Below are 26,336 nucleotides of genomic sequence, written 5' to 3'. Positions count from 1 at the left end.
CAGAAACTTTTTATTGACTGTTTTGCATCCTGGTTTTGATCTGAAGAAGCATCTGTTCTGCATGATCACTGAGCATGACTGCTCTTCAGCAACAGGGTCTGAGTCCAAAATCACCAAGCTTGTTCCTAGCTCTTTTAAAAATGTTTTTTAACTTCTTCTGGTTTTAGTAAGAAGTTAGGTATAGGTAGTGAGTGTAAACAATGGTAAAGTCTAATATGGGTAAGTCACACAGGCAGAAAGCAGAAGAGCTTCTGACTCACAGACTAAGTAAATAGATGGACGAAGAGCTTATTACACCAGAATTGAAGTCTTGTGTGTGAAGTGTAAAGAACAATAGCTCTGATGTACAATCTCACTGTGGTTGCTGTGGACAAAATCTCTCATGTAGCTGTAGCACAATTCCTGCATTGCTAAAGATTAAGGATTTGAGGGTATCTACAAGAGTTCCTGGTGATGTGACAAAGGTATGAGGGTTTTTAAGGTAGACTCTGGTGTTCAATGAATATCTGTTGCCATGGGAGCAAGTTTTGCCTCCATCTTAAGTCTGGGCATAGGGTTATTTGGAGGCAGGCTTTCCTTCTGTCCTCTTATGAAGGCCTCTTTTTAAGATTTCCTATAAGAAAAGGAAATACTTCTCTTGCCGCTGCCCAGAGAAGCCTTTCAAAGTAGTTGATCAGTAATAACAAAGAATTTTTTAAAAAGTCATATGCTGTGTGGCTGTAGTTTTATGAAACGGATTAAGAGACTCAGCCTAAGGTTCCTAGCCTTTATGGTTCTCATTCCTAATTTTAGTTAGAAAAAAAAAAGTTAATTTGGCTTCAGCTGGATAAGAAACTCCCCCAAAACACACTGGCTTTCTCAAGGACTATCAGCAACAGGCTGGCATTTTTCATCCTGCCTGCTGTAACAAATTGTTTTTCAGTCTTTTGTTGTACTTTTAAATGCTTGTCTAGCAAAATAAGTATTTACTGCACATCTCTGTTTAGACTGCAGTAACTAACACTTTACTGAGAAATACTGTGTGCTTTATTTTTAGAAAGGACAAACTATTAAAAAATAACACTTGGAAATGCCAGCATTTTCTGTTATTATTGGATATAAATTTATCCTCTAATGCACCAATTTACACTGTACTTAGTTTACCTAGGTTGCAGCATAAAATAATAGATGTAGCTTCAATTTGTGTCCCATTATGTTATCATGTTTAAATTGCTGATACAGTAAAAACATGTGCATTGATTTCTGGAGAAACCTCTTCATCATTGCATTTGTATGTATTATTACAATGGGTAATGGCTTTCTTTTCTTTGTATGGCTACGTGTGGACTTGATCTGGTGTGAATGCATCATGTCAGTGCAGTGTACCATGGGTGTGAGCACCAAAAAAATGAGCAAGAAATAAAGGAGAGAGTAGTAAATACCCAGTTGTTGTGTTTGAACTGTAGTTCTTGTGTGTGGATTTTTTTTGAATGCCAGGTTTTTAACCTTCCTGGATAAATTGTGGAGTGTTGGCACTGTTAATGAGGACATGAAGGTGAAGGAAGACTTTGACCAGCTGGGTGGGGTATCTCTTAAGACCAAAGTAAAATTTTGTAAATGTTTCAGCTTCCTCTCTTTGCACTGTTAAAATCACTGGGGTTTTTCTGCTTTTGTAACATAAATGAGCACTTGTTTAGTTAGATGAAACAACTCTTAAGTGGTATATTGAAGTCCATGTTAATACGTGCTGTTTAATGACACCTAATGATGTTCAGTGAAGGGTTATTCTAAACCCAAAAGAGTGATGCTAAACCGGAGAGAAAATGTGTTACCCAGGCAACTACCCTTGTGCAGTATAGACAAGTGAGCATATGGCTATGTAGTACACATTATTTCAGCATCTTTAAGCATTAAGAATCACACGTGTAATTGACTGAAAAATTACAGCTCAGTTACTGTATTGTATGGTCATAATAGAAGTAAATGAATACGTCATTGTTGTTAGAATAGATCTGTTGGGAATCACTAGCAGGCTAGTCTACTTAGGGAGCAAAAATACAATAAGAAGAAAATAGCTGGTTTAATTAACATGTAAAAACTGGGTTAATTTGAATTCAGCTGGCACAGCAGATATTAATGTCTCTTCTTTAATAGTCTGGCTAGAACCACACAATTTGTACACTTTTAATCTTCCTAGTAGTATGGGTAATTATTTTTAAAAATGGATATTGGTTTATTTTAAGCATCTATCTCTGACTTATTTGGGGGTTTTTATTATTAGCAAGTACTGACAAAGAATGCTTCTACCAGTATAAAATCTTACAACCGTGTTAATACATGGAGTTTTAATCAGATCCAGGCCTAATCACACAGAATATGTTCTCAGCATGCTGCTGGCGTTCTGCTGAGATAGGTGCTATATTTCTTTCTGGTGCCCTCATCGCTGTTTGTGCTGAGATCTGTTGGTAAGGATATATGCTGGCTGTTGTTTCACACAAAAAGTGTGGCTTTGTCGAAAAGGTGTTGGCATATATATTACATTTTTCATTCTAAACAATCCTATTCTAGAGTCTGTTTGCCTGCTGTCTCTCTTGTTCTGTTTGTGGGCTTTATAAGGTCTGAGACAGAAGAATTCAGTGCATTTTATCTGTTTGCTGTTGTGGAAGTTGTCAGGTATGTAACCGTAATAGTGGGTAAAAATGAGCTTTCATAAATAGTCACATAGTAACAATAAATATGCATTAATGCAAAACTAAGTAGCTTGTGATACATTAGCTTAAAATTTAAGAAATGTTGCTTTTAATTTTTTTTTTTTTTAAGTAGAAGAGATGGAAGTTTTCTTCTGTTTAAAGACTGAGTGTCTGTGTTCTCTGCCCAGCAGTGGGGTGTACCGAGGGTTTCCTAGGAGTTTAACATGAGTGTCTCGATGGCCTGCCCATGTGTTGACGTGCATATGTGTAGCAAGTCATTGGCTTCTTTGCCAGCAAAGCTCAGGGCATGCTTAAATGTTGGCTGGCCTCCTCAGTTGTGAGTTTAATATTAAGAATACCTGAGGAGTTTCTTTTTATTTATTTCTCACGCTATATAATAACCTATCGTGGCAAGTTCCCAGAGCTAATTACTTGTTAGACTATTTCTGACTCTACATATGCTTTCTTTTACTTTTATTTAGTGCATATATATCAAGGAAGGTAAAGCAGAACAGTTTTTTGGCATTCTCTGTGCCATGTTTTTTTTATATATATCCTCTTCTGATCCTCTTTTCATGTTTTCATGTTTTCATGGAAATCAGCTTCCATTACCCTATGGAAGTTTGGCTGCTGAAGTGCAGCAAGTACACTTTGTGTGACTTGAAATTAACTCCCTTAAGACAGAGTGACTGGTAATTGCTGTAAAGTCTTAGATTGTCATAGCTTGATGGAATGACTGTCTTTTCCAACCTATTCAAACACTTTGTTCTTCACTGTTATTGCATGCTGAACGGAAGTTTTTCTTGTACTGGCTGCAGTGTCATTTTAAGTCAAAGTCCTAAGGATACAGTTAGTTTCTAATAAAAAGTTAAAATTAATATTTTGGTTTAGCATGTGTTTCTAGACATTTGTTGCACTGAATTTTGAGCTTCTCAGAAATAAATCTTGGTTCCCCATCCACTACCATGTGAATCCATTAAAGCTACACACTTGCTACACTGACACAAAGCGGCCTCCAGAGAGTGCAGTCTTAAACTGCCCAGATTGCCAGGAGGCCCTGCAGCCACACATTTGAAGATGATTTTAAACTGTACAACCTAGACATTAAAGAAGTAGCAAAACAAAATAATGGTTGGCCTTTGCCTCTTTGAGAATAGGAGTTTGATCTCCATTTGAACTCTTGGGTATGACTCAGAGAAATTGGAACTGCTTGAGGTCTTCTCTGTATCAAGTCTACAGCAGGAAACAATGCCAAGTTGTGTAATTATGTATTTCTGCTTATTAACTAACTTAAGGAAGGGCACCTCTGCTTTTATCTGTGCTCTGTGACTATTTCTCACAAATTGGGAACCTGGCTGTAAGGATGAATTTGAATAAACTGCTCTTGGGCTGAGGAAGAACATGCAGACTACTGCTTGAAATTTGTGACTCAACACGCAGGACTGGAGGGCTGCAATGGATGACTAATAAGTTGCTAGCAAACAGATAACACATTCTGATCGGTTTCTTCTGAAGTGAGTGGCAGCATGTAGGTCTTGGATTTGCTTTCCAAAAGCCTTAGGTACTGAGTTACTCATGTATTTATTGGCTCTGTTTTGCCAGAGGAGGGAGGGAGGCTCCCCCAGAAGACAGTTCAGTTATACATTAAATCTGAGGCAAGTAGCCATGGTGAGTGCTTTGCTTATTTTATGTTCTGTTGTGACTTGATGAGAGGAATAGCTTGTTGTTCAACAAAGTCATTTCCATCTAGTGATATGAAGGCCTCCTGACAGCATTTGTGATAGTGTACGTGAGGATAAATTTTAATCCGTATTGATAACATTTTGTACATATTTTGGTTGTGATCTTATTTCTTGTATAATTTGTGCTACATTGTGTTTCAGTTTTCTACAAGCAGGTGGTTTCATAGCTCTTGCTTTTCCTTCATCCCTTAGGTTGATATCCTTTCAAGAGTTTGTGGCATTTGAATCAGTCCTGTGTGCTCCAGATGCATTGTTCATAGTAGCCTTTCAGCTATTTGACAAGACTGGCAAAGGAGAAGTTACTTTTGGTAAGACTGTTCTTGAATATACACTCTGAATTAAAAAAATCCCTGCTTACGCTAAACTCAGTTACACCTTCTGTTGTGATAGGATACACTAGTGGAACTACACCAATGCCAAGCAACTTTAAGGCTGAGGTTTTTTTTATCCTTTACATGTGCACAATAGGTAATCAATGTTATGGTCATCTTCCTGATTTTCTTTAGAGGGCTGGTCACTTCTCTTTTTCTCTTCCCCCGTGTGCATGTGCAGGTCTTCAGAACAGCAGGGAGAGGTGACTATAGGAAATTGTTGTAAAACCGCAAGAAAGTTGCCAGAAGACTTGGGTGAATGTTGAGTCTGAAATTACCCTGAATTATTTTTTGTTTAAATTGGCTATATTTCAAGCTGGCTTCCTGTAAGGCTTAAAACTTTCTTACGTGAGATTTTATGGTAATAAATCCATTATTACTACCCACCCCTCAAACCCCCGAAAATTCAGCTGTGCATTGGAGGTGTGGTGTCTGCACTGACAACATGAGAAATACTCAGGCCAGTTTAAAACTTGGTTATGGGGACTGTCTATTTCTAGATGCCATAGAGACAGCTTCTGCTATCTGCAGGACTATCTGCCACCTGCCTAATAATAAGGGCCATTGTGTCTGAAAGTAGGATTCAGAAATTAGTGGGTTTGAATAACTTAAGACATTGAGCTAGCACTTCAAAAAGTATGGGATATTTGTTGCTCTAAGTACCTACACTAGATAAACATGCTGTATCTAATCTGCTGTATTTGAACATGGTTCAATATGGTTCAATATGTCTCTATTTTTATTAATTGGTTGTTAAACAGTTTTAAGTAAAAGGAAAGTTGGATGTCATTGAATCTTTGTCTTTCTGAAATGTATGGTTCTTGTCCTTTGTTTTCTGCTAGCATTCCCCACACGTTTTATGCTCAGTTTAAAAAGCCCTTCCCTTTCCATTTGAACTGACAAGATCCTATTACCATTGCATGAAGCATCACTGTGTTCTTTCTACCATCTCCAAAAATCTATATTTGAAGTTGTGGCTGGTGGGAAGACTTGCTGTCTCTTCTTTTGTCTATATTGTTTTTTCATTATTTTGATTGTCTGTTGAGGTTGTGAAAGATGTGCTTTTTGTGTGTAATATTACGTGTTAGAAAAGGTTTCTAAAAATTACTGTGGATTTGAAAGAATTTCAGGAAAACATTCTGCTGATCATAACCTTGATGAAGGAAGTATTTTGTGCCTAACAGTCTTGTGTGTGTATGGACAGAGAGATAACGAGAGGCAGCATGCTCTTGAGTCAGGAGGGCACGCATATTTTGTAGAGTTTTTGTTCCAGTGCTGAAAAAACAGGGTTCCTGGAATGCCTGTGATGTGCAGGTCTTGTCTTCATCAGAGCCCCTGGTTGCTTGGAGCGCTTGTTAATACTCTAGGAAGAACTGTAGTCGTTTGATCTGAATGTTGAATCAGTCCAACTTAACTTTTGAACTCTTGGCATTCTTGTCCATATTTTTCCTGCTGGCAAAGACTTCCTTTAGGATTTGACACAGTGAGTCAAGGGATTTGTTTGGCATTTGAAGTCCACTCAAGTCCTTCTGCTGATGAGAGAAACTTCTATGCCAGGCTGTGTTTAAGGTATTTGAAAGAGAAGACGTGGCAACATTGGCAGAACCTCAGATAGGTTTTTTTTAAACTCCTTTTTCTCCCCCTTTGAAAGCATAAATGCATTTGTAACTTCTGTATAGTAAGTACCTTGTGGCTATCACCCCAGAAAATGCCTGTAGTGGGGAGAATGTGAGAGCTGTCTCAGTACTGTGCATTCTCAGCAGAAGCAGTTGACCTTTAGACAAACCTAGTTTCTCTTTTCTCTCCTAAAAATTAAAAGCTTTCCCCCCATTATGAAAGAGAAAAATACACTAATATTTTCCACAAATCAATTATTACAATACTGTCCTGTAACTTTGCTACTCAATGCCTCAGTCATCCGTCTTTGAGGTTAATTATAAGATCTTTTTCCACTGGCTTGAATGAGAGTCGGATCAAGTCCTTATCAAGGTTAGGAGACTTAAATAGGGGTTTTGTATACAGTGGAATTACAGTGTGAAAGGAATGGGAGAAAGGGGAAAGGATCATTTTTCACTATGCTGCTGCTAAGTGTGGTATCTCAAGGATCCCATTATAAGTCTGTACCTCTTTTTATTGTTGTAAAGAAACAGCTTGGCTTATCTGTGCTGTCATTGTTTTTCTGTATAGTGAGGTAGTGGTATAAGTATTTTAGCATATATGAGGACTCATATAGAGCTTCCCAGATGTGAACTTCACATTTTCTACTAAGCAAATAATCCAAATCTTATTCTTCTACAGATGCATTTAGCTTGGCACCTTTGTAAAACAAATGAATGATGGGCTTTGTGTCAATGAGCTTTTACACTGAATGCCACATCCAGGCCATGGGTATTTAAAGAAATTTTCTGGGAAAAGAAGTTCCAGTATTTAATACTTCACGCTTACTTTTATTGAAAAATGCTGCACTCTTACTTTAATTTCTGGGTTGGAAATGCCTTTGCATTTTAGCCATATATTGGCATCTCTACAATTTATAATGTTGGATTTCTTTCAAGTTAGAGGTTAACTGTACCTGGTTCTTTGACAGAGCTAGCATCTATTCAAAAGACCTGATCCACAAGCAGTGTGTGTATGGGGACGGGGGTGTGGGAAGTATTTCTAGGTTATTGCTTTTCAGGGAGAATGAAATGACCGCTAATAAATTAGTGGCCAGTGGCTGCCTGAGACCACACCTGGCTGTTGCATCATGGTGTAGATTTATCTGCTGCTGAAGTGTCAAAGCTTTGACAGTTTGCAAGGAGTTAAACCTCTCAGCAGGAAAGTGGGAGGAAGTTCAGCTGGCTTTTAAATTCGAGGCAAAGAGCAAACCATTGCTTCTTACTGTTGAGTGTTGACAGGCACATAAAAGCTGATAATGTAAGTCCAGGGGTTTAAGAGACTTAGTAGAGTTGCTTTTTTGTTGTATGACTGTATTTTAATACCTCATTAAAGAAGCAGAGCCCTTTGAAATTCTTTACTAGATGGCATTAAAAAAAAAGGCAAGATGGTTGGGTAAAAATGTCAGTGTTTAAAAACTAAGTCATCTTAACCTCAATCACTAGTTTCAGATGAATAAATGAAGTTATGGGACTTAACAGTTCTGTGCTGTGAGGTACGCAGCGGTGATATCCAGGGGCTGGAACTTTCCTTTTCTTATACCACTCTAGAGAAGGGCAAAATAAATGTTGTCCATGTTGTTTTTTCTCTCAGAGAAAGGAAAGGCAGAAAAGGAGATGAGATTGCCCAAGTCTGTGCTGCCAACTGACACTGAACCTGGCTTTGATGATTTTAGTTCTTATTTGTTTTAAAGTAGAATTTCCCACCAGACAGAAATTTTTGCTCTTACACTTTATTAAATGTAGCTGTGGCATAGTGTAGTGTGTGTTTTTCTGGTTTTGGCATTGGTTTTGGTCTTTTTTAGAGGTCCGCTGATTCCACCTGAAGCTGTTTCAAAATGGATGCTGTGCTGATCTGTTTTGAGAAATATGAGTGTGCAGTAAAACAAATAATTCCTTTAATTAAAAAAAGATGGAGAAGGAAAACAAAAATGTACCAAACCCAGCAAAAATGCCAAGGGAATGGGGTACCCAAACCCCAAGTTTTTGCTTGTTCAGCATAACAGCTGCAGAATCAAGCAATGTATTTTGCTTTTGTCTCAAAACAAAACTTTATTCACATGTGGACATCAGCTATTGTGGGTCTCTGATTCTGTTATTAATTACAGAATCATAGACTCGTTTTGGTTGGAAAAGGCCTTTAGATCATGAAGACTAAAATGACAGTACAGTTCTTATTTAGATACACACATCAATTAAGACTACATTTTACTAAGCACTCCTATTTCCTTAACTGATACATTAATTGCCTGAGTGTTGTTAGTAAACTTCCTAAAAGCACACAGCTCTTAATAAAGGTTTAAATAGCTATACAGCTATTGTGAGGAGCTTCAGAGTTTTTCCTCTTATGATAATGCTCTGATACTTTTTCAGTAGCAAAGACTTATCACGGGAGTCTCACTATTGTTTTCCTGACCAAAGGATTAGATTCAGACTGTGTGATCTAGTTCTTGCTTTTGCTACAGATTATTTATTTGATGACTTGCCCTATGTGATGGGTGATTCTATGGGATCTGTAATTCTTTCTTTTTCACACAACAGCTTGCTCAGTGATGCCCAGCCTAGTACACTCAGTACCATGTAAGGCAATGAAAACCTACATCTGAACTACAAAATGAATTGTTGAAGTTATAAGCTTTGATCATGCTGTGGTTTGGGCCTAACAGGACAACAAAGAACCAGCCACGTGGCTGCTCACTCAACTTCCCCCCTCACACACATGCTAGGATGTGGAGGACAAAGACCAACTAGAAGCTCATGGGTCGAGACAATGACAAGGAGGGTCCTTCACCAGTTAGACTCGGGCAAAACAAACTCAACTTGGAGAAAAATAGTAATTTAGTTTACCACTAATCTAATGCACACAGGACACAACACAGAGAGTGGGGCTTACATACGTTACCCCCACCCTTCCCTTCTTCCTGGACTCAAATTACTTTGTTCCCAGTTTCTTTCCTTCTTTCCCCCAAGTAGCATAGGGGAACAGGGGATGGGGTTTAGAGTCAGTTCACAGGCTGGTTGTTCTTGCCACTCCTTCCTCCTCAGGGAGAAAGACTCCTCCCAGTCTTTCCCTGTTCCCCATGAGGTCCCTTCCATGGGAGAGAGTCCTTCACTAACCTCTCCAACGTGAGTCCTTCCTTGAGGTGCAATCAGGGGATGCTCCACCGTGTTTCTTTTCCATCAATGCAGTGGGACAGTTTGCCATCTCACCATGAGGCTGTAGAGGAACTTCTGCTCAGGCACCTCATTCCCACTTCTTCCTCGCTAACCTCAGGATCTCCACTGTGGCACTGCTGTCTCCTCTTTAGTTGCTGTCTCTGCTCAGGTCTTATATCAGTTATTTCATATGTTAATTGTGGAGGTGCATCTGTTGTCTCTCTTAGGGCTTGGCCTTGGCCACCTGAGCTGGGGGGAGCTTTTAGTACCTTCTTACACAAGCCGCCCTTAGGGCCCCTCCTCTGCTACCAAAAAACCTGCCAAACCAAACCAGCACAGATCACTTGATAAATTCCAGTATTCAGTATTTCTCAGTGAAATTTCCATTAGTGGTTCAAATTGGTTAGAACCGACTGTAACTAGTGATGTGTTAGCTTACACCTACTCGCTGAAACATTTGCTGGTTTATAAATGGCAGCGGCCTAGAAATTATGATCCCAACAGCAACATTTCAAATGCAAATTTGTTTAAATTCTGACATTTTTTGTTGTTTGTACTGAATTTTGCACAAATAATGGCTGGTTTTAATGGAGAGAGGATGTAAAGTAGACTTGGTAGTATATTTATTTTCTTCAAGGCAGTTTTTGAAATCTTCTTAAATTTTTTTCGTTCTTTTTTCAGCGAATTTCTTTTCTAGACATATGTCAACTTGGCAAATTTTTCTTTTTTTTTTTTCTTTTTTTTTTCTTTTAACTTAAACATTATGTAACCAAGCAGATTTTCATCAAGGCATCTTAAGTAAAACAAAGACTACTTAGGCACTAAGTAAATCAGTAGTTCTAAATACTAGGAGAAGGTCCACCATTTTTCACATTTGAATTTTCAGAATAATCCAGAAGTGAAATTTGGTGTTTTGATTTGTCTTTGTTGTTGGTTTTGTTTTGTCTTTTTTTTTTTTTTTCTTTTTTTTTTTTTTTCTTTTTTTTTTTTTTTCTTTTTTTTTTTTTTTCTTTTTTTTTTTTTTTCTTTTTTTTTTTTTTTCTTTTTTTTTTTTTTTCTTTTTTTTTTTTTTTCTTTTTTTTTTTTTTTCTTTTTTTTTTTTTTTCTTTTTTTTTTTTTTTCTTTTTTTTTTTTTTTCTTTTTTTTTTTTTTTCTTTTTTTTTTTTTTTCTTTTTTTTTTTTTTTCTTTTTTTTTTTTTTTCTTTTTTTTTTTTTTTCTTTTTAAATCAAAGTTGCCTACTGACAAACATCAGAGTGAAGGCTGAGCATATCTCTTGTTCATTACCAAAACCCAAGGAATGATCATAGAATTATCAAACAGTTTAGGTTGAAAGGAACTGTCTTTCAATCAGCCATCTGGTTCAAAACCTTGCAGGGCTATCAAGACCAGGTTGCTCTGGGGTAACATCCAGTCAAGTTTTTAAATATCTCTGGGGATGGGGACTCTGAAGCCTCCATGAGCAGTGAGCTTCAAGTGTTCAACCACTGTTACAGTGAAAATAATTTCCTCATGCCAGTTGGGATTGTCCATGTCCCACCTTGCATCCATTGCCTCTTTTCCTTGCATTGTGCATTTCTGTCTTCCTTCCACCCTCCTGTTGGGTAGCTGTAGACAGCACTGAGATCCTCCTCTATCCCACCCTTCTCCAGGCTAAGAAAACACCATACCATCAGCCTTTCCATGCACGCGATATGCATCAACCCCTGACTACCTTTATATGGAGAAATAGAAGTATTATTTTATTTTACTTAGCCAGGTCATTCTGTTTACCTTGGTGGAAGTGATCGGGTATCTGTTTTTTTTAATATATTTTTCTTCTTCAGGGCAAAAGGGGTAAATTTAGTTTAATGCCCTCATGAGGCTTAGTGCTTTCCAAACCTGTGGTCTTTGGCCGCTGGCAGTTTGTTGCTCACTTCTAAAGGAGACTGGAAAAGGTAATAAAGATATGTAAGACTGTTGCCAGTGAATTGATATTATGGATATCCACAGCTCAAGTAAAAATACTTTTAAAGGGTTGCGTATTGGAAAAATGTTGAAAACCTTTTCTGTAAGCCAATTATGTAATATACCATGTATAAATACATATTATTTCCCCTAACATCCAAGGAGAACAGAAGAAGCAGACAAACGTCCAGAGTCGTAGCTGCTGAAAGTGATGGTGCTCTTGGAAAGAGGCAGTTTAGCAGAGGTAGCAGAAGCAATCAGCTATCAAAAACTAGGGCCAAACTGAACTGGACAGTGTATGGATAAATCATGAGGAAGTGATCATAGTTTTTAGACTAGTTTTTAGCCTGTAACTGCCTCTGAGGTCACTAGTGCTCAATTGGGGCTGTCGCAATACAATCTCTTTTCTGTCTGGAGATGTGCTATTCACTTTATGAGGGAAGCCCAACAGCCATTGAAAGCTTTTGCTTTCCATTGATGGGCTCCAGATATTAATATGTTAACTGGAGATGAAAAACCATTGTGAAGGCACCTGGTTTTTTATGTATGTAGAGTTTTATGGCACTTCTTTAAATGATCAGTATGTATTACTAAAAGATGCACCCTGATTTTTGGAATTTTTTTAATGACTTATAAGTGGTATTTTCTAAGGGGCTGAATGAGGAACCAATGTTAGATTGGCATGTGCGTATGGTATGGTATCTTGTCAGAGATCAGAAGAACTGCTCAGAAGCTGTTCTAGTTCAGTGGGTCAAAATTCTACTTTTTATGAGAGGCTAACTGTAGATTTGCACAATTTACTATAATGGCTCCAATTTTAAAAGATAGAGGTAACAGAGAGCACTTCTGGTTGGTGGGATAATTCAAGAATACTACATGCTCAGATGGCTAAAATATTTTGCATTCTGCTGCTACTTCATGCTACTTAAAAAAAATAGGTGTGAAATAGGTGGGAAAAAGCCAATTTGAGAGTAAATTTCAATTGTATGAGGTCACTCTTTGGTTAAATTTAAGCTGAGGATTTCCCATCTTTCATACAGCTGTACATTCTGTTGGGGAAAAAAAAAAAAAAGCCCAACAGGATTACTTGGCAGCACATGAGTAGAAACCAGAAGCTACCACACCAAAAATTATTTAAACTATGGCAGCAGCAGGTTAAGCAATTTAAGCTTGATTTCCCTCCCCCCCACGCACATCTCTTTTTGCCTTGGAATTGCAGATTAGAAGGTAAAAACTTCAGCAGGCCCTGAGAGCTGGGGAAGTGGTTTGTTATTACAAATTTTAATATGGAATTTCAAGTAGCAAAATACACATACTTTTGCAGTCTCTGTAATTTAGTTTTCTAAATTGAAAAATCTGCTGTTACCTAGTAGTTAATGACTATTTTTCCCAACATTTGGAATGTAGGACCTGATTTCATAAGCTGATAAAAGAAAACAAAACTGATAATATGTTGGAAGTGCTCAAAGTGAAAATTACAGTTTAGGTATGGGGGTAGATAGTTAGACATTTTAATTGAACTAAAATAGTTTTATACTAATACAGTACTGTTGTGGGAGTACATTTTGCGATGCATTCAAAATTGAAGTATTTAAGTGGGGAAAAATGTATGTTAAGGCTTTGCAAGAAAGTAATTTTTTTTTTATATACCATCTATCTAAGCAAAATAGCTGTTAAAGAATTATATCTTTCAATTCTGTATTGGAGAGTAAAATGTAGAGTTTAGCATAATTTGTTTAAGCCAGGAGTTTGCTTTTTATCACTTTGGTTGGTATATTAAACTACTGTAGGAAACAATCATGTGAATTCTGAAGTAAGTAATGTATTCCTGGACAACTACAGTGAAGACATCCCCTGCCAGTGTAAAGGAAGGTGTTGAGTCAATCTCAATTCTGAAAGTGCTGTAATTTTAACATCTCCATGATAAGGGATAACTGAAATGAGTCCAGATGATTATTTCAGTTACTCACATGGAAGCGGGGGCATTGAATTTGATATGACAGCTTTGGTTACACACAAGCAACACTGGCTTATGTTAAGCAGCAGAACCCCCTAGTTGTCCATTGCAATCCAGCACTAATCCACAGCTGAACTAGTTCAACATTGCTCAATTGAATAAAATTACCTTACCATTTTTATTATTTGAATTTAATGTTGTCTTTGGGGATTTTGTCTGAATTTGGAGTAAATAGTCCTATTAAAAAATAAGCAGCCACTTACAGATGAGCACACATAATTATCAAAAGAAATGACTTGAGGTGTTTTTAGGTGTTTATGTGCAGGTGTATATGTGCAGCCACATTTTTCAGGTGCATGTGAAACTGATCTTTGTTTAAATGTATCGGGTGCACTAATGGAGGGTTTTGCACTCTTTTCAGTGAACCTGTTTTAAAATACAGGCGCTACCACATGATGGAGTGCAGATAAATTGCACTGACCTGAGCTGCTATCTTTTTTCAAATCAGCCCCTCCCCTGGCTTCTTGAGTCATGTAATACAATCCTGTTATCTTCAAATTATGTGCTCTGTGTAATCTTCAGTTTGAGTGTTCTACCAGATACCTTCCTAGTAATACTTTAAGAAGGAATGAACCTTTCTTATTTTTGTATTTAGAATTGCAGAGTATGTTGTGGTCCATGTTTTGCAAGGAATTAAGAGGCAGTGAACATACAGCATTAGTGCATTACTTCAGGGCTTCTAACCTAGGGAAGAAGGTGGCTGTGACAGCCCTTTCTGCTTTTACTGCTTTGTTGAGGGAAGTTCAAGGTATGAATATTTTTCCATTGCAATCCTTAGTAATCAAGTGATTAATGTGTTAGTTAGTTTACAGCATGGTCGCTATAATCTCCTTTGCTCCTCATATTTGAGAGGTCATGGGGGTCTGGTGAGGTTCCTGCTGATTGGAAAAAAGGTAACATAGCCCCTATTTTTAAAAAGGGGAAAAAGGAAAACCCAGGGAACTACAGGCCAGTTAGTCAGGCTGGGGGACGAATGGCTAGAGAGCAGTCCTGAGGAGAAGGACTTGGAGGTGATAGTTAATGAGAAGCTCAACATAAGTCACCAGTGTGTGCTGGAGCCCAGAGAGCAACTGCATCCTGGGCTGCATCAAAGGAAGTGTGGCCAGGAGGGCCAGGGAGGTGATTCTGCCCCTCTGCTCTGGGGAGACCCCACCTGGAATACTGTGAACAGTTCTGGGGCCCTCAGCACAGGTAAGACATGGAGCTGTTGGAGAGGGTCCAGAGAAGGGCCACCAAGATGATCAAAGGCCTGGAGCACCTCTGCTATGAATACAGGCTGAAAGAGGCTTGTTCAGCTTGGAGAAGAGAAGGCTCGGGGGAGACCTTATACCTGAAGGGGCTACAGGAAGGCCGGGGAGGGACTTTTCACCAGATTGGGCAGTGATAGGACAAGGGGTAACGGTTTTGAACTGAAAGAGTGCATGCATTTTTAATTACAGTAATTTAAAGGAGACTGTTTCCAAATGCACAAACGGAAGTGTTTAACCATTAACAAAACCTAATTTTGTTAAGGTATCACCTTTTGTCTGAACAGAATGACATGGACTTGCTTACTCAGGCTTAAAAGTCCTTATCTCTCTATAGTAAAATATCTATTCCACACTTTTTGGATTGATTTTTCTTTATTTATTACATGTTGTAGCTATAGTGCTCATATGTTCCTCTTTGGGGCCTTAAATATGATGGATTTATTTTAATGTCTTTTCAAATTTGTCTTTTTCCTCTTTGCAGAAGTTTAGCCTGTGTTCTCTACAGAAGTTGCTATTACCATTGTTATCAGGGTAAATCTTTTTTTTTTTAAGATTAAGGCCCAAGGTTTTAGTACAGATTTTCTATGCCATGCACAAATTGCTTAGATACATAAAGATGTAACATACATCCCGTATAAAATGTAAATAGCATACAATTTAGCTAAAATTAAGCCAATTGTGGCACCTTTTCTACAGAAATGTTGCAGCTATTTTGTAAGGGGAATGGGATTTTTGTAGATGATCACAGATTTTTTTCTAGCAGTGTTTTGAGATAGTATTAACTTCATTGAACTGAACAAAGACTGCATGAAACATTTAGGTACTTGTGCAAATAAACAGTTTGAAACAATTTTTAGATTTAATACATCAGCTATTTATGTAGCCCTGTAGCCTGTAAAGATTTTAGTAGATTGTGCTGTCAAGTGATTAGATGTGCAATTTGTTCTCCCAATAAACTTAATTAATGCATAGAAGGAGCTAAGGATTTCTGAGTTCTTTTTTTTAAATGTGAAATACAGTGGGAGAATGACTTTCAGTTTGCTTCTTTTCACATTTCAAAATGGATAATTTTCAGTTGAGGAATTTGACGGTCTCTATTGTGTCATGAGGTTCTGTGTTTATTCCAAAGCACAATTAATTTAATTCTAGTTATAATTCTTACCACGGTATGGAAATGTGAATGCAGTATACTTGTTTGTACAGTTAGCATTTTAGTATAGATAACAGAACACTGGAGATAAGAAAGTTGCCAGGACCCAAAGGACCCTCCCATTATAAACCAGCAGGCAGTTCACCTGGAGGGAAAATAGAATGTCTTTTTTGTACAGTGATCAGAAACCAATGCCAAGATATCTATTCTTTAATTAGAGGCAGCATGGAGAAAACCAAAATTTATTACAGATCTTTGCAACTTATTTTGAAATTGAGTTTCAGAGTTTATTTTTTTTTAAGATTGACATGAATGACAGCATGGATTTCTAAATAGGAATACTTAAAATCTTCTCTTTCAAACTGCTACTTGTTTTGCTTTCCAACAGCTCTGGTTCAAACAGTGCAAATACAGAAATGGTTATATCTTGCTAGGTTTTGATCTTGTCCTTTTTTACAGCTCCAGATGGTGTAGCACTGACATCTTGTTTTTTTAAAAACTGAACCATAGTGTTTTAATATGGAATTAGAAGCTTCAATTTATCAGTTATTTTTATTAAATACCAGTTTAAAATCAAGTCACAGTTACCCGGAGAGGTCATGAAACCTCCATTGTTAGAGATACTCAAACTTCAGCTGGTCATGGACCTGAGCAACCTGATCTGGTTGGGTTTGCTTTGACAGGAGGTTGAACCAGATGACATCCAGATATCCTTTTAATCATAAATTATTTTGTGACTTTCTGTGAAACAGATTCCTTTAAAAAAAGTTCTAAACAAGCAAAACAACCTCTGGCTGCTGAAGGACTTCGCTGCTCTTCACTGTGTTTAGTTCAGCAACTTGTGTATAGCCATGGAACTTCAGCTGCAGGTTTAAGGTGAAATTACATTTTAAAATTGTCCAATTTTTATTTCAATACGGGACCTAGATGACTAGGAGAAGATATTGTTAGAGCTGAACAAAACCTTGGAGTGGTTTCTGGTATGTAATTGGATACATTTTGATGATTAAATCATAGGCTACAAGATTTGTCCATGGAACACAAACGGTCTTCAATGTCTGCATCAGGCAGTCTGACTACAGATAAGACTTGAGTCAGTGACAGTGCCATGGGTAAATGGGAGATGAGACTAGCAAGGAAGAGGAAAAATGCTGTCCACTGAGCATATGTAGGAGGTTAAAAACCATAAATAGTTGTGAAAAGGAAGTACAGGGTGTGTGTAAACAGGCAATGGCAAACAGGATACCATGTCTCATACCATCGAGGAATCAGTAGAAGCAGAGTAGGTAATCTTCCAGTCATCTACCTGCACTGTTTAAACAAACATGCACCCTGTCAGAAAAGCACCTGGTATTCTGTGCTAAGACATACTGACTTAAATATACAGTATGATTTTGTAAAGATCAGCTAGGGTAAGGAGTTCTCTTGCTGTTGTGCTAAATATCTACACTAATGTGGTAGTCATTGTGTTCCAAGTTATAGCAGAAATTAAGTGTACATCATTTTGGACTGTTTGGAACGATATTTGTACTTCTCTGAAATTCTGAGGTATGCATGTAGGCTTTAATCTCTGTAATAGACAAGGGAATGCAAATACCCTGTATATATACTGTATTCTTAGCTGGCTTGCTGAGGTTTTAAATTCCATTGCTGTGAGTTCTTTTGCCATTTATAATGCCAATAATTAAATGTTGTATTTAGTCTGAAATTACCATTGTTTTCACTTCTTGATTTTCTTGGGCTGGAATATTTCTTTTGGGCCACAACTAAGGAAGGTTTACAAGGCACAGAGCTAGGGGAGCAAAATGCATTGTTTCTTCAAGATACCTAATGTATGGTAATTAATTAAAATAAATTTACAGTAGCATAGTCAGAGGACATTCTGTAACTTTCATATGTTAACAAGTTGAAGTTAAGACTGTAAGGAACCTGGCCCATCAAAAGGAATTTAAGACTGCTTTTATAGTAGCTAAGATTTTCCCATCTCCTATCTTGCATCAAATAAGAAAGTTCCTAATCAAGTTCCTAATTTCATCCAAATAATATCCATGTCTTGCTCTGGGGAAATTCTGGAGATGAGATGGGAGAGAAAGAGGAAGCAGATGAGCATCTGGTTTCTGTGCAAGAAATGGATACTGTAGCTGTTGTGGGAGTATTTTCCTCTGGAAGGGCAGTGTTTGCTACCATGAAGAGGCAGCCTTCATTTCCTCTTTTTTTGCAGACAATACAGTCTGTCTTCATGCTGGTTCCTTTTGTAGAGTGGTAGGGAAGGAGATCTTGCAGAAAGCAGGAAGTTACATAGAGGTGATCTCCAATTGCATCTGGCAAGGTGCCTTAAGCTGTGTCAGTAGGAAGCATCCTAAATAAAAGACATTCAGTAGAGGGGACAGGACCTCACCCTGAACCGATTGGCTTTCCTTCCTGTTGCCCTGAGAGCAGAATTTTGCTCCTTGAGAATGCTGGCGGACAAGATCCAAGCTGGCTGTGGTGGAGCTTAAAGACAAGAATGAACAATACTGTCCTGGGGGCACTGTCTGACATTGCTTGGAGAAAATTCTCATAAGACATTAGGGCTTGAAGTTCTGAATTTTAAGAATTCGAGGTTAACTGGGGCCAGTCTTTCTCTTCCTAAGATAAAATGAACTTGCTCTTTCACTGCTGATTCCCTAAGATCAGTGAGTGGGTGGTGTGTTTTTAAAGATAAAACTACTGACTCTGTTGAGGATGGGAATAGGAACAGCCCACATGCTTTAGAACAAGCTATCCTTCTGTGTACCACCAGCTGCAGTGCTTTTGCTCTGTGCAGCAGGACACCTGTCCCTTTCACCTCCTTGGGACGATTTTTCCTATGTCTTAATCCTACATTCACTGAACACTTTCTGACATCATCCTGGCTCTCAGCCATCCCACGCCACTCTCACTTTTTTCTGCTTCCTTACCTGAAAGTGGGAATTTCACCTTGGCAGCACCACTGTGCCTGGCTGGTGTGGGCTGAAGCAGAAGCCAGAACTCAACCTGCGCAGGAGACCTCACGGCTCCAAGGAGTCGGCTCCCACATTTGCTTGTGGCACTGGGGTGAGCTGGAAGGCAGCTCCCAGGCCTGCCTGGTAGGTAGAGGCTGGCTCCAGCGAGGTGGCTCTCAGCTTGTTCTGCACACAAAGCTGTGCTGATTTCCTTTCCCTCAGGCACCAGCCACGCTTGGGAACTGGCTTCCAGCCTTGCTGCTTGCAGAGACAGACAGGACCTCTGAGTTTGGGCTCCTGGTCTTTCTTCCACAAAGCGTGAACTGAGCAGGAGACCAGCTTCTGGCCCTGCCTGTGGGTAGGGAGTGTCTCCTGGGAACCAGCTCTCCATGCCTGCAGGAACTAGCAGGAGACAAGAACTGGCTCTTGGCTGACGTTGCTGGAAGAGTTGTACAGCAATTAGGAAGGTATATAGCAGTTGGGAACCTCTGGCCATGAGCTTATCTTTGGAAAATAGCTTTGCCCTGTTATTTTTTGGCTGAGACAGACTACCACACTGACCTGGGTGCCATCGTATCATACGAGTACTTCTTCAGATCTTGTTGCTATTTCCTTTAGATAAAAAAGGCACAGTGCAGTTGCAGCAATGAATGGTCCTTATTACAGATTGTACAACTTGATGTGTTTCAAATAGTTGCTCCTTCATGAGAAATGCCATGTATTACCAAAAAGTCTGCCAAAGATGTACAAAACCATTGCCCAGTTATGACTACTAAACTGCACTAAACTATGAAGCTTGCATTTCTGTGTGATCAAACAAACTTGTCATGCTGCCCACCTCATTGTAGCAGAGATGCAGGGTTAAAGTCTGCTGGCTGCTGGAGGCTGTGTTGTGTTCCTGCCTGCCATATCCCCCCCATCATCCCATGCCCTGCATGTCACTGCTCCTGTAAGGTAACTGCACAAAAGTCGATCTTGAAATGCTGGTATTTTTGTAGTTGATTTGTTTGAATATGGAGAACTCTGGGAACAATACAAAAGCCTGAATTATAGTGACACAAAACTTTCATTGTTAGCAGCTTGAAAAGATTATGCTGAAAATTGGTTAGCTGTAGTCATCTTCTTAAAAATTGTCTTTTAATCTTTTCTTGCTTCACTTTGCAACTTGAAATATCTAGTTGAGTCTTTTCTAATCAAATGCTGTGCGTATAAAACTTGACAAATAAAGAGATTATTCAGAGATTGTATTTGTGAATTTCTGATTTGTTATGATTTCGGTAAACAAAAATATCAGGTTTGCTTTGCAATATGTTACTGATTTGTATGAACAGTGTTGCTTTCCGATTAGAAAATACCATATTTGTTTTACTTGTATAAATAGATGCTTGTGTCTATTGTTATTTTATTATTAAATGAACATTTTTCTTTTCTTCTTTTCTTAGAGGATGCTAAGCAAGTTTTTGGCCAGACCACAATTCATCAGCACATTCCTTTTAACTGGAACTCAGAATTTGTACAGCTGCATTTCGGAAAGGATAGAAAAAGACACCTAACATATGCGGAGTTCACCCAGTTTTTACTGGTGGGTCTAATATAATAGAATTTGTCAATTTTAATATGAAAAATTCAAGAATCACAGAATTTGCAGACTTGCCAAACACCACGCTGGTAGGGAAGCTGCAAAATAGACTGAGTGTATGCTCTTATAATCAGGGTGCTGGACTTTAATAGTGTGTTTTTAAATAGGGTATGCTTGTGGTTAAATTACTGATTCGGGCTGGCTGGTTTATTTGCCTTTTGTTTTGGGCACCTGTGATCTTTTCTACACCATTGTGTAGAGAGACATGAAATCAAAAGCCTAGACCTCAACATCTAAAAATCTGTGTATTTAAATCACATGAGTCTAGGAATGTTAAATAATGTTGCTGAACATTTTGGATCCAGTTGCCAGGTTGGTATTAAGTACTATCTTTAAACAGCACTTCTACCAAATTTGTGTTTAACTCAGTGCTGATATCCAGTAAAGATAATGTTTTGCTGCAAGCCCTTTTGACCTTTTTTAATTTAGAGTGTCTCAGGAAAATGTGGTATATGGAGAATAAAATGCAATCTTTCTTCTCCAAGGAATTTTTTGCTTTTCACACTTTAGTATACTGTATTATAGTAAACAAAATATTGTGCTAATAAAAAAATAAACAGATTATATGTATTTTAGCAGTACTGGTAAAAAATCTTAAACAGGAAAAATGATCCTTGAAGTGGTAAAACACGTGAGTTTCTTATTTGTATTCCTTCTGAACACTTAATGCCTGTATTAGTATTTACACTAGAGAGTTTTAAAATGGGAACCTGCTTCAAGACTGCAAAGCTTCTTTTTTTCTTGTTTACACAAGTATGTTAGTTCACAGTAGGAGGTGGTATCATTTTGATGAGGATTAATTAAGATAATGCTATTGAGACAAATGTTTCAAATTGACTTTGTAGGACAGAGCCTAATTAACTTTGTATGAAGAGGACATCAGATATCACATGATTAAATCATATTCCCTTAGGCTTTGTGTTGACTATTGTAACTCCTAAGTAACTGAGACATAGACCAGTTTTGTGACAGAATACTGAACTAGAATTTCTTTTTGGGGGAAAAAAAAAAAAAAAAAAGTGTTAATTGATTAGGAAAAAATCTCTCGGGCCACATGTTCTGATGTTCATGTGTCGTGATTTTGGTAGATTAAAATCACAGTCTTAACAGAGTACCAGTCCTGTTTGCTTCATGCATCTGTTTGTTTAGAGATCTGAGGAAAACCTGAAGAAAAATCCAGACTGAAAAAAGAGACCTTTTTTTTGCAAAAAAAAAATAAAAAATGGGGGAGGGGAACATGACACAGGAAGAGCAGTGTGGGAGGTGGGAGCCACAGGTCTAAAAGAGCCCATAACCTCCTAGCTTGGTATTTGGAAGACTGAAATTCTTTCTTTGTGTCTTTGGATTCTTTTGTGGTTTTATTTGAATTACGAAAGCAAGAGCTGAGGCAGGAGTTTCCTAACTTTTGAGTCCTAACTACTAGGCATTCTCATCCTGCTGAGGGATATTTCTCTTTCCTTGTCTAAAATGACTTGTCTTGGATGTGATTGTGTTCTGGGGAGATTTGTACTTGGTTTTGGTGTGTCTTGCCCCTGCCTTGTTTGTGTTTGTTTTTTAGCCAGCTCTACTGCAAAAGTGAAGATTAGCTAGTTGCAGTGCAGAGTAAAAGGTGTTATTGGAACACATCAGTGATCTTCATGAGCTAGACAGCCCTTTTCGTGATGATCCATATAGAACAGAAAGAGGGAGGAGGAGCATAAACATGAATTATAAGAATGATGATTTGGGTTCTACGGCTTCTAATGAAGATGCTCTCGGCATTGATGCAGGCATCAAGCACTTTCAAATGAGTTGTGCTAAGACTGCTCAGTTGTCTGCTGTCACTACAGTCACGATGCTCGGTAGTTGCAGTAGTTGGGTTCATCTCTTTACCCAATTTCTAGAACTGTAAATCTTGGAAACACTTAAGTTTCTTTGCTGATACTTACCTTGTGCATTGTAGTATAGGTATTTAAGTTTGGGCACAGAAATACCTCTCGGCATAAATTGGAGAGTTAATGTTCCACAGGCATAGGAATCTTCCTTTAAGCTCTGTTGCTCAGCCGTTTCTTCTGACATTCTGCCCATGCATGAGTCAATCTCCTTGATCTGATGTCTAGACCTTGGACCTTAGACAGCAGGAGACAATGACAGTGAATACCAAATTACCTTTCTGCATTCCTGAATGTGTGAATGCTCTTTACGTTGCTCTTAACATGGACCAGATGGGTCTGTAAGGTGCTTCAGGTACTGCTCTGTAAGTACAATGCAAATTGCAACTTTTAATGAAATACTCCAACTAGATTCAAATTGATTCATATTGGGTCCTATTATGCCCTGTAAAGTTGTTACATTTTTATTATCTGTCACAGCATTTGGGCTAATCATTACTTCTGGCAAAGCTGAACATACATGGAAAATAACATTAGTGTATTTTATCCATGCACAAGAGGAGGCCTGCAGGAAAGCTGGGGAGAGGCTTCTCGTCAGAGAGGGCAGGGATAGGACAAAGGGTAATGGTTTTAAATGGAAAGAGGGTAGATTTAGGTTAGACATCAGGAAGAAATTCTTCAGCATGAGGGTAATAAGGCACTGGAATAGGTTGCCTAGGAAGGTTGTGGAAGGCTCCTCTCAGGAGGTGTTTAAGGCCAGGTTGGATGAGGCTTGTGCAATCTGGTCTAGTGGGAGGTGTCCCTGCTCATAGCAGGGAGGTTGGAACCTGCTGGTCTTTAAGATCCCTTCCAACCTTAACCATTCTGTGATTCTTCTGACTTTAAATAAGAAGAGTTTATATGTGTTTCTGAATATTCATATCCTGCCAGCACTTTTTTTTGTCTACAGTAACAGAGATGCCCAAATGTATAGCCTCCAAATGGCTTGGCTCTAATACAGTTAACAATATTTGCATCAACCCAGAACTCAAGGTGTGTTGTTTTACCTGGCTTCTCATTTTGCTAACTTAAAATTATTAGCTCATATGTCTTCTATTATGTATCTATCACATCTATGTCTATTTGCATATGGTCATGTTCTATCATCACTGAAGTAGCAAGTCTGCCTCATGAAGAACAACACTGGCCCCATTCTCAGCATGTAAAATCTATTCCCCAGGATGAATTTTAGCATATGCGTATATGTGGGCCTTGTAAATCCATTTCCACCTTGTCTGGGAATTTATTTGTGCCCAACGTATCAGTTGATGAATTATTACTCTTTATAATTCTACTCCAGTGGAAAGGATTGTGCTGTATCTGATGACTTGTAGACACTGGGTCATTGGGATAGAACCCAAACACACATTTCCAAGTGGAAAATAAAGAAGCTTCTTAATAAGCTAGCTGTAAGTGAAAGCTGAGGAAAAACTCTCTAGATTGGAAATAATTCCATTAAAATGCTGGTGCCAGCATGCCTGCCATGATGTTCAAATTAATTCTTCATTAAGTCTTATGCTGCCTGGGAGAATTCTGGACTTCCAGCATCAAGGAGGATTGTTTTCTAAGTATATCTAAGTTTGCAGAAAGTCAGAGAAGGTTCTTTAGGATGTGTAATTTGTATTGCAAAGCAATGAAGATTGTATTTCTTTAAACCTTAATCTGTCTGGGTAAACAATATTGGACTGAAATAGGGGAAACAATAAATACTACTGCAAGTCAGTATCTCTAAACACTCCAACTTTGCTTTATTGTTTTTTGTCTATTTTTAAGGTGTTATTTTTTATACTAGCTGCATATACAAAGCACAAGCGATGTTACAAACATCTCAAAGATTTCCCTGATAAACTGCTAGTAGCTACTTAGCTGCTTTTTGAATCTTACTTAGTCATGCTGTGAGATGTCTCAGTTTTCAGGCTTGAAGGCTGAAGGAATAGATAGCCTTGCTTTTGGGTTAAACACTTCAAGGAGTTTATTATGTTGTTATGCAATGTATAGTGATTAGAGATATGACATCTGTCTGTTTTTTTTGTGAGAAACTTCATAGGTGAAATTTAATTTTGAGACTCAGTGTCTTACTATGTAATGGCTTGCGTGTTCTTGTCTGCCATGTTGCTCTCATGGTTGTCGTTTGGGAATGTCACACGGCTGTGCTTTTTTTCTGCTTGGTGCAACTGGAGTATATATTGCACAGCTCAAAATAACTGTAGGCCTAAAAACACCCTACCTCTCTGAGAGGGTGGGCTGAGTCTTCTGTATCTATTTGCAGCATGCCTAAATCATTTCATTTCTGAACTAAGGAGGAGGTGCACACGGAGCTCCAGAAGACTGACATCATCCTACTAGGTGTTGTCTTGCTGTCTTATCTACAGCTAAATGGCTCTTCCTTAGCTGACAAGAATATGGGCAGAGCACTGAGTCCTTGAGCATGTGTTTAATCAAGTGGGATGATTCTTCTCTGGAGTGAGTTCCATACCAAGAAGATTGAAAGGAATCATGTTAGCAAGGAGACGATGGGGTGTTTTGGCCTGTTTTCAACTGTGTAGTGAACAACAGCCTTTTTGCTTTAGCTGGGTGATGACAAGAAACATGCACTTAACGTACATCTCTGGAACATGAGCTCCACTTCTGTTCTGTGGCTGAGGCATCACTGTCAGCCACGGTCCTACCCATCGTATTATATACCTCCAAACTCACTGCTGAGTGTACCTAGATGGTAAGAGATTTAACTTCTGCAAGTGGTGTCCAGGTTTTTTACTGTCGTTTAGTGCTGAATTCTGCCAGCACAACACTGCCAGCAGTTTTAGTGGTTATTTGAATGCATGAAGGAGAAGCAAGCAACATTCAGTTTCCCATGTAATTCTGCTAAATTCAGTTTCTTTTTTTCTTTGGTGATGCTGCCACTTAATGACAAACATTTCTGTTTATGTTTCCACCTGCCAGGTGGTGAGTATTTAGAGAGACAAGAGTTATTATACCTAACCCCTCTCCAGAGCTCTCTACCTCTCAAATAGCTGCCTGCCTCAAGCTGATGAAGTCTTTTATGTTCTTGTGCTCCTCCTGCCATAAGCCTCCCCAAATTGCTTGCTTCCAGATTTCTGTTGAAATTATAGTCACAATTGGAGTGAAGCAAGAGCTCACATGGCTGCATCCAGCCAGAGTGAATAGTATTACTGAATTGCAACACCTCCACGTAGGGGGTTGTAGTGTAAAGAAAATGTGACAGAATTGAAATTGTAACACTTCAAATTATAACCCCCACAAGTATTTCCCATAAAAAGCAGAAATTTCTGAGTAATTCTGTGGGTGAAGCAGAGTGCTGAAACATTTACCAGTCCTTTCCCTCACACCCTTTACCCCTTTCAGTTTAATGTATTTGGAAGTTTTCGTCATAACTTTCAGGTCAGGGTACAGTATTTTAATTAGAGATTAGGACTGAAATTTGAGAGGTCAGGAGGCTGAAGTGAAAAGATTTGAGTGGCAGCATCCATTGGTGGCCATGGCAAGAGCAGAGGAAGGGATGGCTGCTGCAGGCCTCTGGCAGGTCTGATCCTATGCTGCCTGGATTTGCCTTTCAGCCTTCAATCGATATTCCCTTGAATGATGCTCTGAGATAATTTACATGGTCACTGTGAATACTTTATGTCAGTGATTCTGACTAGCCTGAGTCTTGGCTTAATATGACCTGAAGGCATACATTTACAAATATAATGGGAATAACAGGATAGTATCATGATCCACTGCAAGACCTGCTTAGCATAGTTGACATACTTTTGCTCTGATTCTATTTTCTCAATAACTGATTACACATATATATTCAGTCTAAGTACTGTATTTCCAGTGACAAAGTTTTTATAAGCCTTGAAATT

General features: G+C 38.5%; 1 protein-coding gene across 1 annotated transcript in view; it reads left to right on the top strand.

Moving 5' to 3' along the window:
- The window catches only part of SLC25A13 (solute carrier family 25 (aspartate/glutamate carrier), member 13), a 78,325-nt gene that overhangs the window by 6,067 nt on the left and 45,922 nt on the right, over positions 1-26,336 (top strand). Inside the window, exons 3-4 of the mRNA XM_009994917.1 lie at positions 4,604-4,719; positions 20,361-20,500. Of these exons, the coding sequence (XP_009993219.1) occupies positions 4,604-4,719; positions 20,361-20,500 (256 nt within the window). The remainder of the gene's footprint in view (positions 1-4,603; positions 4,720-20,360; positions 20,501-26,336) is intronic.

The sequence above is a fragment of the Chaetura pelagica genome, unplaced genomic scaffold, assembly GCF_000747805.2.
Source record: "Chaetura pelagica isolate M959 unplaced genomic scaffold, ChaPel_1.0 scaffold12, whole genome shotgun sequence".
Taxonomy (NCBI): domain Eukaryota; kingdom Metazoa; phylum Chordata; class Aves; order Apodiformes; family Apodidae; genus Chaetura; species Chaetura pelagica.
Note: the sequence above shows the minus strand (reverse complement) of the source record. Positions and strands in the feature narration are given on the sequence as shown.